We start from the raw sequence: 11851 nt of genomic DNA on the forward strand, positions 1-11851 counted from the left end.
GCAAACCTGTCTGTGGGAACCAGCCTGGATTTGGGGAAGAGCCCGAGAGCAGGGGCACCACGGTGGGCACAGAGAGGGGTGCCCACCCTGCCCAGAAGGACAGCCAGGGCAAGCTGAGCTCAAGCTCTCACATTTGAAGGAATTCATACTGGAAAACCCAATTTTCACTGGATTTTCCCCGTCACTGCCATCCATCCTCCCTCTCCTGCTCCATCTCCTGAGCACGGTGCATCATCCAAAGCCTTCGCACTTTCACAAAGTGAAGTCAAGCAGAACCGAGGGAAGCCAGGCTCTGCTCCCCCATCCAAATGTTCCCAGCACTGGGAGGGAAGCCAGGAGACTTTTTAGGAGACATTTTAAGGAGCTGCAGGTTCGGCTGCTCTCCTGCAGCAGCTACTGCCTGCCCCGGGCTCCTCCTGCTCCACAGCATCTCCCACCACCCTCCTGGCAGCCCTGCTTTCATCTTTGGGTGTGACAAAACATGTGCTCCCCAAAAAATCAAACCCAAGCATCCTTCAGTCTGAACACTCACAGCTTTAGGACAGCTCAAGTCGCTCACAGCATTACATCCCTGTGCCTGTGGTGAGGTCAGCTCGGACATAAAATTTAATGAAAATGTGAAAACATCTCACAGAAAGTAAATTCTAGCCCTGTGGCTCAGGAAAATCTGCTCCCCTGCTTGACTGCCCAATTTACAGCCCCAGGATTGTGCAGGGTGTCAGTGCAGCTGTGGGGACAATGTTCTCACCCTCAGTGACCTGACTTCAGCCATTCCAGGGTCCTGAATTCACTCTGGCCAGGAAACTCTTGGATCTCCCTGGGAGTGAAGATTTCCCCAAAAATCTTCACTTTACTCTTCTGAAAAGTGAGGTAACGTCACACATGGGAGAGCCTGAAGCAGAAATCCACACTGGGACTTGCACACTGCCAGTGTTTTGGGGGTTTTCAGTGGGGTAAGATGCACTTCCAAGCTGTGAGCAGGTTTTGGGAATCTGGTTTCTTCTGAAATTCCTCTGTTCCCTCTATCAACACAGCTGGGAGAGCTGAGCAGCTCAGCCAGAGCTGGGGATTAACCCTGGACCCCTCAAGGCAGAAATCAAAGCTCTTCCCCATGGCCCTGGGACATTGGGCTAATCCAGGCTGCCCTAAGGATGCTGCAGGGAGCCTCGCAATGGTCCAGCCAAGACAAACCAGAGCAGCGCTGCGCTCTCCTTTCACCCAAGAAATGCACCCTGACCTCTGAGAAATCTTCTCAAAATTAAAAAGAAATCATCATCTCCCTGCTCTCCCATGGAGGCTGGAGCTCCCACCTCAATGTACCCCTCAAACAGCAGCGCTGCCATCCCCCAACCCTCCCCTGGTGCTGCTGGGGTCCCCCCAGCCCCTCTCCCCTCGGTGCTCCCCAGCCCCACTGCCAAAGCCAACTGTCCCCTGCTGACAGCTCCATCCTGTTTGTGGTGTCTTTGGCACTTCCCCCTGCAGCACTTCCAGGCCCCCGTGGCTCCCCAGCCCCCGTGGCTCCGGCACAGCCGCGGCTGAGCCAACAGCAACACGCGGGGGCTGCGGAGCAGCGCGAGGCACGGCCTGCCCGGGACACTGCCCTGAGCTGGGACACTGAGCTGGGACACTGCCCCGGGACACTGAGCTGGGACACTGCCCCGTGTGCTGGGACACTGAACTGGGACACGGCCCCGTGTGCTGGGACACTGAGCTGGGACACTGCCCCGGGACACTGAGCTGGGACACTGCCCCGTGTGCTGGGACACTGAACTGGGACACGGCCCCGTGTGCTGGGACACTGAGCTGGGACACTGAGCTGGGACATGGCCCTGAGAGCTGAGACACTGAGCTGGGACACTGCCCCGAGAGCTGGGACACTGAGCTGGGACACGGCCCGTGTGCTGGGACACAGCCCCGTGTGCTGGGACACTGAGCTGGGACACTGCCCCAAGAGCTGGGACAGTGAGCTGGGACACTGAGCTGGGACACTGCCCCGAGAGCTGGGACATGGCTCCAAGGGCTGGGACACTGAGCTGGGACACTGAGCTGGGACACGGCCCCATGAGCTGGGACACTAAGCTGGGACACTGAGCTGGGACATGGCCCCACACACTGGGACACGGCCCCATGTGCTGCAGCCAGCCTGGCCCAGCAGCACCCACAGCCTCCGGGTGCCCTCCACCACCCCTCACAAGGCAAACCCACAAGTTCACGCCCCAAAGCTGCAGCTCAGGAGATGCAGAGTGCTCACAACTGCTCCACACTGGGGAGCGACACCAGAATGGCACAGCTGTGAAAAACACAGCCCCAGGGCCAGCAGCAAACTGGCAGAGCAAGGACAGACTCAACAGCACCAGGGATGCCTTTTGACCAAATGAGCCCCAGCATTTGCTTCACTTATTTCTCAGAGTGCCAGAAATTAATGAAGGGAAAAGCTGGGGTTTTGTTTGCTTCATGCTTTATGTGGCTGCAACACGATCAGCCCCGGGGATCGTCTTTCCTCCGCCCAGGCAGGTGAGGTGGAAGCCACAGGCTGCAGGAGCTGGGCAGTAACTGGATCCTGCAGACCCACATCGAGCCACAGCCGGGAGAAGCTGCCCAGAGAGCCCCTGCTGCAGGGACAGCTCCCAGCACCATGCAGGTAAGTGCTGCAGCCTCTTACAGCTGCCACAGCATTGGGGGTGGAAGGGGCCTTAAAGATCATCTCATTCTATCCCCTTCCACTTCCTCATGTTGCTCCAGGACCCATCCAACCCAGCCTTTCCCTCTGGATTCTAACCTGACAGCTTTTATAGGGCAGTACCAAGTACCAAAAGTTCCCCTTCAAGGACATATTGAGGGGCACCTCAGGCCTACAGTAACAGGTTAAAAATAATCAAAAATTACTCATAGCACAGAAAGCAGCTTTCAATATGGTAATACCCTTCTCAGTTTGAGATCTCACCATGCCACAAGCAGATCCCTTAAGTTTCTGGGAGAATAAGAGCCTCACTAATAACACAAAGACCACGGTGCAGAAGTCGTGATTGCTTTGCATGGATATGTTGTAAAATGAGGGAAAGCTGTTGTGAGAGGGAATTCAGTGTGCACGTTCCTGTTCCCCAGCTGACGCTCTGCAGGCTCCGCACACACCAGTGGTGCTTCATCCTCTTCAACGTCCTGCTTTTCCACGTGCTGCTCTTCGGGGCAGATTTACTGGAGCAGTACTTCCTGCGCTCCCTGCCGCTCTCCTACACCGACGCCAGGGCTCTGGAGATCAGGGAGAGGGCCAGGAGGCTGGAGCTGGACCCTCTGAGGGCCAACCTCTCCTCCAGCAGCAGCAGCGTGGCAGCTTGCTCCGATGGAGAGGTGTTTCTGCTCATTGTTGTCTGCAGCAGCCCGGAGAGCAGGACACGGCGCGACGCCATCCGGCAGAGCTGGGGCAACGCGACAGGCTCCGGGGGCTACACTGTGCTCACTCTGTTTGCTGTGGGAAAGGCAGCCTCGGCAAGCACCCAGCTGCAGCTCAGTGAGGAGGCTCAAAAGCACCGGGACATCATTGAAGGTGAATTCATCGACTCCCCCCAGACGCAGACACAGAAGATGCTGATGAGCGTGGAGTGGACGGTGGCGTTCTGTCCCCATGCTAGATACATCCTCCACACGGCCCAGGATGTGTTTGTGGGGGTTCCCAGCCTGGCTGGGTACCTGCTGAGCCTGACCCAGCTGGAGGACGTCTACCTCGGGCACGTGGTTCACCACGGCGTGCCCGACAGGGACCCCCGCAGCCCCGGCTTCGTCCCCGTCCATCGCTACCCCGAGCGCTTCTACCCCGATTTCTGCCACGGCAGCGCCTTCCTCCTGTCCCAGGACGTGGCACGGAAGGTTCTGGTGGCCGCCAGGGAGGTGCCCCTGGCGGTGCCCCCTGCTGCCTTCGTGGGGATCTGTGCCCACAGAGCCGGCGTCACCGCCAGGCACAGCTCCCGCTTCGCCGGGGACAAGCGCGTCAGCTACAACCGCTGCTGCTATAAATTCATTTTCACCTCTGCCCACGTGGGAGAGGACGAGCTGCTCAGAGACTGGAAGGAAACGAGCCAGGGGGAAGATTGCTCCTTACTGGAAACCTACTACAGCCTGGTGTCCTGCAAGGTTCTGACCTACATTGATAAGTTCAAGGAGTTCAGCTTGGATAGGATAAAAAATGAGCTCCTGCATTTTGTCAATTAATGCTTAACTTCTGCAAAACGAGGCTGGATTTCTTTTCATCGGCTGTGTTATCCTGTTAATGTTCAGTATAAAGGATGCCCTCCCAAAGTTTGCTCTTTTCCCTTCAGCAGCAAATGAATTCTCACTGTTACAGAGAGAACTGGATGTGCTCTGCCTCTCCAAGTACCTGCAAGTGCATGCATGGAAGGAAAAATGAGTATTCCAACAGACTTTGTCTATATCCAGGGTTTTTCAGACTTCTGAAACTCCTTTTTTCTGTAAGTGAGGCATCACCTACTTCCAAAGAATGCTGTAACAAAGGGGAGGCTTTCCATGCACAAAAGGAGCTGCCTCTGAGCAGGCTGGCTCACGGAGACACAGTGCAGCTCCAGCAGGAACAGACACGGAGCCACCCTGGAAACTCCTCAGGAAATGCTGTTTGTTAACAGCCACCAAATGACAAGGTTTGCTCTGGTGTTTTTTGGTTCAGCACGTTACCTCTGTTCTCCAGCATTCCATTTTGTGTTTTTGCTCAATTACCTCTGCCTGTTACTTTAAGGGGGGATGACAAAACCAACACACTTCAATTTTGTCATTTATATCAGATACAGCAGCAGCATGTCATCCATATGGCACTGTACAGCATGGGCAGGGAGCTGCGTCTGAGTAATCAGGGGAAAGTGATCAATTAATCAATCAACGCTGAGCTCAAAACTCAACAAAATAAAGCATATGTGTATACATTAAAAAAATTCCCCTTGCTTGGCATCTCTGCACGTTGTAAAATATTGTCTTTGGCAAATGTACCATGCAAAGCAGATGCTAAATACTCAGCACACAGAGTAGCCTTCAGAAGCAGCAGCTGAAAACACACATGGAAGAGGCTCATGAATTGCAGAACAGGTTTATATATTGATTTCTTCCACTGACATTTCAGCATATGGCTTGTACAGAGCCACCAGCACACAAAGCCACCTAAAACAACAGAACTGCCCAGAACAAGAGCAAGCTAAGGACTTCCACACTCTTAATTTCCTTTTTGGTGCTTTGATGTGTTTGCTGGATTCATGAAGCTCCTGTGCTCTCTCCAGTCATGAGACACTGCAGCACATTTCTCACTGGCAGACGTTTATTGGGCACATTTAGGATGAAAGCAGCAGCACTGGGATGTAGGATGACAGCTCGGGGACACCTTGGGTTGTGAAAAACAAGGCACCTCACCTGCACTTAGCAAGCATGAAGGGATCTCCCCCAGCTCCTCTGAGCCCTCCTGGGCAGCGTTTTTTGGGAGCTGCACCTCCACAGCAAAAGCAGAGATCCTGCAGGGCTGAATCCTCCTGCTCCCCTGGCAGCACTGCCCAGAGCCACCCCTGGCTGACACACCACTGAAATAAGCCCCAAAGCAGTGATTTCATGTTTTATTCTGCTCCCTCTCAATAAAAGGAGTGCAATCTTTGATGTGAAGTGCCCTGTGGTCTCTGTTTATGGACAAAGACAGGTCACATGTCACTAAGTGCCCAGCCTCTCCTGATTCTCTCCAACAGTCCTGACATCTTCAAAAGAAGATTCCAGCTTCCTAAAATGCCACATTTCCTGTTCGTTCACTCCCTTCAACACAAGAGCTCCATGTTCTTACCCCTTTTAGTCTAACTCAGGTAACTAAAATAACACCTTTCTTTAAATAACACTTAAAAATTTGTATCTCTGATTAAAAAAATAGTGTAAACAATTCAAGATTTGGTTCTGAAGTAGCCTTGTAGTGCTCCAGCCACTAAACTGAGCCCCCACCCCACAGCACAGCCAACAAGGGAGACAAAGCTCCCAGGTGGGTTTGATCCCTACAGAGTGATCTGTTTTTAAAAGGGCTAAAAACTCTTTTTCTTTTTTTTTTTTACATCCTCAGCAGAAAATGTAAACAATATTTAGGATTATTTATTCCAGCAAGACTCACATCCAGCAGGTTGAAAAGAAGAGAACCCAGTCCATACTCCCTCACGTGGACAGTGCCACTGGCTTATCCAGCTACAGGATTCTGACAGAACAAAGAGTGTTCCATGCAAGTGCCAACTCTGGCAGGTAAAAAATGAATTAAAAAAGAATAGAAATTATGGCAGCATCTGAGGTTATAAACCTTGAGGTGTTTTGGTGCAGGTTTTTTTTTAACTGAACTGTAACCTACTGAGAAAACACAACAGAAACTCCAAACCCAAGAACAATTTAAACAAACACTGATAAATTCTGCCAAATAAAACACAGCCAGCAGCTGCTAAGTGCTCACCTGGGTCACCTCATGAAGCTCACAGGGAACTTCTCCCATGACATTTTAGGAGGAAATATCAAACACCCTTCAATTTGCTCTCCTGACTCATTTCAAATAGAGTCAAAATATCTTCACATTCCTTTAAAGAGAAAACCTCCACTGTGGAGAGTTTTTACCCCTTGTACCTCAACACCTGTGGCAGGAGTGTGCTCTGCAGGAAGGGAACCAAGGATGTTACTCTGCTCCTTCCACAGCTGTGGTAGACACTGCCTTCACGTAGTAGGGGCCCTCGTGCAGGTAAGCCCTGAGCCTCAGGTAGTACTGATTGCCAAAGATCTCTGCAATGGTTTTGGAGTTCACCAGGGCCTTCACCAGCTCGTATTTAGCATCCTTTGAAGCTTTGTCAGGCTCCACAGATCTGTCCACAATGTACTCCACGAACCCTGGGCTGCTCAGCATCAGCTTCTGGGCCCACGGCTGGTTTGCAATGGCCTGAGCAGGGAGACAAAAGATGGGAGAGGTGGGGGAACATTTTAAAACCCATTTTAAAACCCATTTTAAACCCCCCCAGAAAGGCAGTTACGCAGTAGGGTTCTTGGTATGTGCACGAGGAACAGGAAAAATTAAATGAGATATGAAACCACCACTCAAATCAAGCAGCAGGGTTTAACACTGGAGGACAAGCAGAGCTCAGTGCTTATCTTCAAAGTTTTGAGGGAATTATCACAGCAGTGCCTCTGGTATGGGAGCAGCACCTCAGAGCACAGCTCTTGCCTTTTTTCCCCCTCTCCAATTAATTAGAAAATTAGCATTATAGACATGATGTGTCTGCTGCATTATTTAAACAGGGAAGCCAAGTGGGGCACGAGGAAAAGGCCTTTTCCTGACCCTTTCTGGGCTTGAACAAGAACTTTGTGATATTCACTTCGAGGCAATAAATAAATCTGAGAGTGAGTGGCCACACAAGTCACTCCCTGATGTTTAAAACCAAAAGCACTCACAGTAAACACTCGCAAAGCCCCGCAGTGCAGATCAGGGAATGGCTGAGTGCTGATGCTCCTGAACAGCTCCAGGGGCTGGCTGGACAAGGACATGAACCAGGATTCAGTCATCCTTAAAAGGTCTTCTGTCTGCTGCTCTGGCTACATGAATCACAAAATATTAAAGAGTTTGGTTAGGATTATGGAAAGCTTTCAGGTTTTCAGGATGTGTTCAAATGGTTTAATCACTTATTTAGAGCTACACTGTTAACCCAGATTAGAGCAGTTTGCCCCTGTCCCTCTGAGCACAAGGACATGAGCCTGTTTACTCTCACCCCCTCAATAATGAAGTCTTGACTTTATCTTTTATTAACATTTCAGAACACCTGGCTCCTTACCAACAACCCCAAACTTTGAAGCAAACCAATCAGGGAATTTCAAAACAGTAAATCAATGATTCAGAACACTGAAAGCACCACTGCTACCCAACCCAGAGGCTGCAAAATGTCTCCTCACAATCCCTCAGGTGTGTGCTGATCTCATTCTTGGAGATTTAAAGAAAAAACAAAGACAAAGCCCCCAACTTACAGGCAAGTAGAGCAGAGATGAAATCGCATCCAAGCACCGAAGCCGTAACTCGGTGGGGGCATTCTTGGCCTGGTGCCCTATTTTGCTCAAGAGATTTTGAAATCTACTTCCTTTCAAAACAAAAACAAAGTGCTTTTAATGAATTCAGCCAGATCTCTACAGGAATACAGTTCCCCATTAGCTACATTATAAATGTTTTCATTAGGTAAGTGTAAAACCAATTCACTCTTACGTTATAATGAGGAAGTTTTATTAAAGAAAAAAAAGATACTAACTGGTTTTCTGTAAAACCTGTTTGCCTTCTACATTGGATCCCAGGATTCCCAGTGTGTCCACAGCCACCCCAATCATGGTTGGATCCTGACTTTCTGCCATTTCAAAGACTTTTTCCATAAAGACAGGGTAACGCTCACAGATCTGCTGGGGACTGTCCACAACAGCCAGATTGCCAAAAAATTTAACAAATCCTGAGAAAACAAGACCAAAAAAAGCACTGAGGGGAAGAACAGCAACTTCAGCAACAGCAAAATTAAATGTACATTAATGTGAGACTGATTTGTTCCTAAACATGTGTTATTAAGTCTGAATAGTGTTGGTAAAAAACTCAAAATAAACTCAGAACCAAGCAACAAGCCAAATATTTTGACTGTTGCTTAATTCATGATGTTTGTACTCCTAAAAAAAGGCTACAACAACACAAACTTTAAAGCTACAGCACAGCCTGGCCAGCTCTCCCCACTCTTGCTGAGGAACATTCCTCATGTGCCAGACTGTCCCCCAGCATTTTTTAAACATCCAATACTTTACATATCCGATCTAATACTCAAAATTCTCCCGGAGCTTTCAGCAGAGAGGCTCCACAGCGCTGTTAATTCAACTCACAGCAAGCAGGAAGGGGTTTGTGGTGTCACCTGGCAGGTAGAAGCTGGAGAAGGGGTCTGAGTCTGCCCCCAGGATGATGTTGGAGATCCTGTCGATGACGCCGCGCTGCGCCAGGTGCTGCCGCCCGTGCGCCGTGTGGGCCAGCGAGGTCACCATCTCTATGCACGTGGCTCTGCAACACACAGGGGGGTTCAGCTCCTTTCTGGGGGGTTTGAGGCACTCAGAGATTAAGAAAAAAAGAGAGCACGCCCATAAGAGAAAATCCGAGCAAAAAAACCCAATATCCCGACAGTCCAAGTTTCTCCGAGCTCAATCAGCTCTTCAGAGTTCTAAAAGAATTTAAAGTGTTTCTATTGCAGCCAAACTGATAATTATCACTCCAGTGGGTCCTCACATCAAGGTATAAAGCATTTGGCACTCCAGCCAGTTTAAGAAGAGGCAGATAAAGCGTTTTTCTGAGAAGGAATTAAAAGAAACACACACAAATAGGTTTATCAGAGTTTAAACAATGGGGGAAATCTCCTTGGCAAACTCACCAACATACCTGACCAGCACGTCCTCTCCAGTCAGCTCCCCAATTAACTCAGGGATTAATCCACTGTTTGCACAGTAATTCAGAGACTCCGCTGACACCGAGGAAATCTCCACAATTAACTAAATAAAAGCAAAAAGAACAGTTTATAAAAATATTATAATAATTCACAGCAATAGCCAAATACATCTTACAGTGCTCACTAACCCTACATGGATTAAATATGGAATTAATCACGTTTTTATCATTAACCCAAATGTTTGCCTGAAGGAACTTCCTAAGGAGTTACAGCATTTGATCTCTAGTCACAATCATCTCTTTCTGTGCTATCCCCATTAAGCTCTAGAATGGCTAAAATTTTTTTTATTTCTTCTTTGCCAAACACCTCCAGACTGACAGCTGGCATCTCTCCAAAACTTTTAGCAGCACTTCACATCCAAAAGTTAACAGCCTACAGTTAACTATTTAATTTTCAGAGGAACAAACACTTCCTGGTGTATTCAGTGATTCTGTGTAGCCCTTCCAATGCTTTAGGCATTGCAAGTCAGAAAATAAATTCTAGAAAAGTAATTCACACTTTTACACCAAAAAATGGGAAAGAGAAGTGATGACATCACGAGAGCCCCCACTGCTGGAACCTTCCCACGTGAAGGAAAATGTGTCAAGCAGTGAGAAACAATAATTTAAACAATAATTTAAAGAATAAACCCAGGCTGAGGGCCAGGAGCACCTCGTAGACCCGGTACCGAACGACGTCGCTGGTGGCCATGACGTCCCTCAGGTCGCCCAGCAGGCTGCTCCCAAACAGAGCCTCCAGACCCTCCTGGCTCCGGGCTATCCTCGACAGGGATCTGATGGCCTGCAAGAAAAACCAGGAGTTTGTCACTGAAAATGAGCAAAACCACGCGGAGGAGAAAATCTGAGATTATCAGGTTCAGCTGCAATGTTCTTCACTGACTTATTAACACTTAATTTTAATTATAATCCAATTTTTGCTGATGAGAGCTCGTTATCACTGTGTGCTTGCAGAGGAAAGGGACAATAAAGCCACGTTTACCTCTTTGGCCACTGCTATTTTCTCCCCACCGATGCAGTTGATGATTTGCCGTAAGAGCTCCGGGCTGTGCAGGATCTCTGTGACAGCAGCTGAGTCTTCAACAATCCTCCCAACCTGAGTTACAGAAAATAACATTAAAACTGTTATTTTTTGCACTGTAGGGATACTCAAGCACTGGAACAGCTGCACAGAAAGCCAGAATCACAAATTTTTCAGGTTTTTGGATCAAAACTCGACTCTTAGCTGAATTCCTGGAAATCCATCCCAAACCACAGCATCCCACAGCCCTGTTCTTTTACACTGGGTCAAGCTCCCACAGCCTGTTTGGTGTTTCCACAACAGTTTAAAGTGCCTGAATACCAAAATGTTGCTGCTTTTAACTCTTCCATCACCTGCTGTCAGTGCTGGCCTGGAAAGCTGAAAGCTTTAACCAGGACACGTGGCAGAATTTTATTCCCAAGTTGCTTTTGTCAGGGCACAGTTTTGGACGTTACTATTATCATAAGGCATTATATACACACTGTACAGTAATTATCCCAAACAGCACGAGTGTAGAAGACACAATTCCTGTTTTTATCACAAACTGAGGCAGGAAAGAGCAGAGGGGACTAACCCGGAGCTCACCAGAGCTCCGTCCCCTCCTCCTGGAGGAAACTCTACCTGGGCCATGGTGAGGATCTTGACAGAGTCATCGGGGTGCACAAGGCCCTTCTGCAGCTCCTCCCGGAGGTTCTGGATCACGTACAGGGGCTCCAGGGCCTGCAGGAGCCGCTCCAGGATGGAAACACACGTGGACACCTGTTCCCTGGCGGGACGGAGAGAAAACCGAGCCCTTCAGGGGAGGGACAACCTCCCGCCCGAAAGAGAGCAGGGAATGAGCCGGGGACGCGGCAGGAACCCCCCGCTCCGGGAGAACAGCAGCGGGGCCGGCCAGGCCCGCGGCACCGCGCCGGAGCTCACCGGTCATTGACGGCCAGGAGACCGAAGAGCGCCCCGAGGTGGTGCTCGCCGAGGCGGGCGCGGAGGGCGGCGGGCGGAACGGCCTGCAGGGCGACCCGCAGGGCGCGCAGCTCCTCCAGCGCCGCGTCCCGCCGCGCCACCCGCTCCAGCAGCTCCGCCGCCGCCTCCGCCATCTTCGCCGCCTCCGCCATCTCCCGGGAGTCTCGCGAGAACTCCCGTGGGCCCCAGCAACTGCCGGGTGGGATTATCGCGAGAACTGGGACTGCCTTAGCAACGGCAGCGCCGTTGCTAAGGGCGCCCTTTGGGTCTGGCTCTACGTAACCAAAATGTCCGCTGGCCACGCCCCCTTCGGGTACGTCACATCTGGCATCGCGTGGGGGGCGTGGTCTCGCTGATGGGGGCGTGGT

The 11851-nt window shown here is 50.4% G+C and overlaps 2 protein-coding genes across 2 annotated transcripts; one reads left to right on the plus strand and one right to left on the minus strand.

The window, feature by feature from the left end:
- The first annotated feature begins 2084 nt into the window (after nucleotides 1-2084).
- B3GALT9 (beta-1,3-galactosyltransferase 9) lies at nucleotides 2085-5953 on the plus strand. Its single transcript, XM_063409499.1, has one exon. The coding sequence runs from the start codon at nucleotides 3052-3054 to the stop codon at nucleotides 4204-4206; it is 1155 nt and encodes a 384-aa protein (XP_063265569.1). The 5' UTR covers nucleotides 2085-3051; the 3' UTR covers nucleotides 4207-5953.
- A 142-nt stretch (nucleotides 5954-6095) lies between these two features.
- Nucleotides 6096-11658, minus strand: PSMD5 (proteasome 26S subunit, non-ATPase 5). Its single transcript, XM_063409498.1, has 10 exons — nucleotides 11445-11658; nucleotides 11145-11289; nucleotides 10485-10598; nucleotides 10158-10286; nucleotides 9440-9549; nucleotides 8925-9067; nucleotides 8289-8480; nucleotides 8014-8123; nucleotides 7447-7587; nucleotides 6096-6937 (listed from the first exon to the last, which is right to left on the minus strand). Exons 1-10 carry the CDS (start codon nucleotides 11633-11635, stop codon nucleotides 6680-6682), a joined length of 1533 nt encoding a protein of 510 aa, XP_063265568.1. The 5' UTR covers nucleotides 11636-11658; the 3' UTR covers nucleotides 6096-6679.
- Nucleotides 11659-11851: the final 193 nt, after the last annotated feature.

This window comes from Prinia subflava, chromosome 12 (genome assembly GCF_021018805.1).
Source record: "Prinia subflava isolate CZ2003 ecotype Zambia chromosome 12, Cam_Psub_1.2, whole genome shotgun sequence".
Taxonomy (NCBI): Eukaryota; Metazoa; Chordata; class Aves; order Passeriformes; family Cisticolidae; genus Prinia; species Prinia subflava.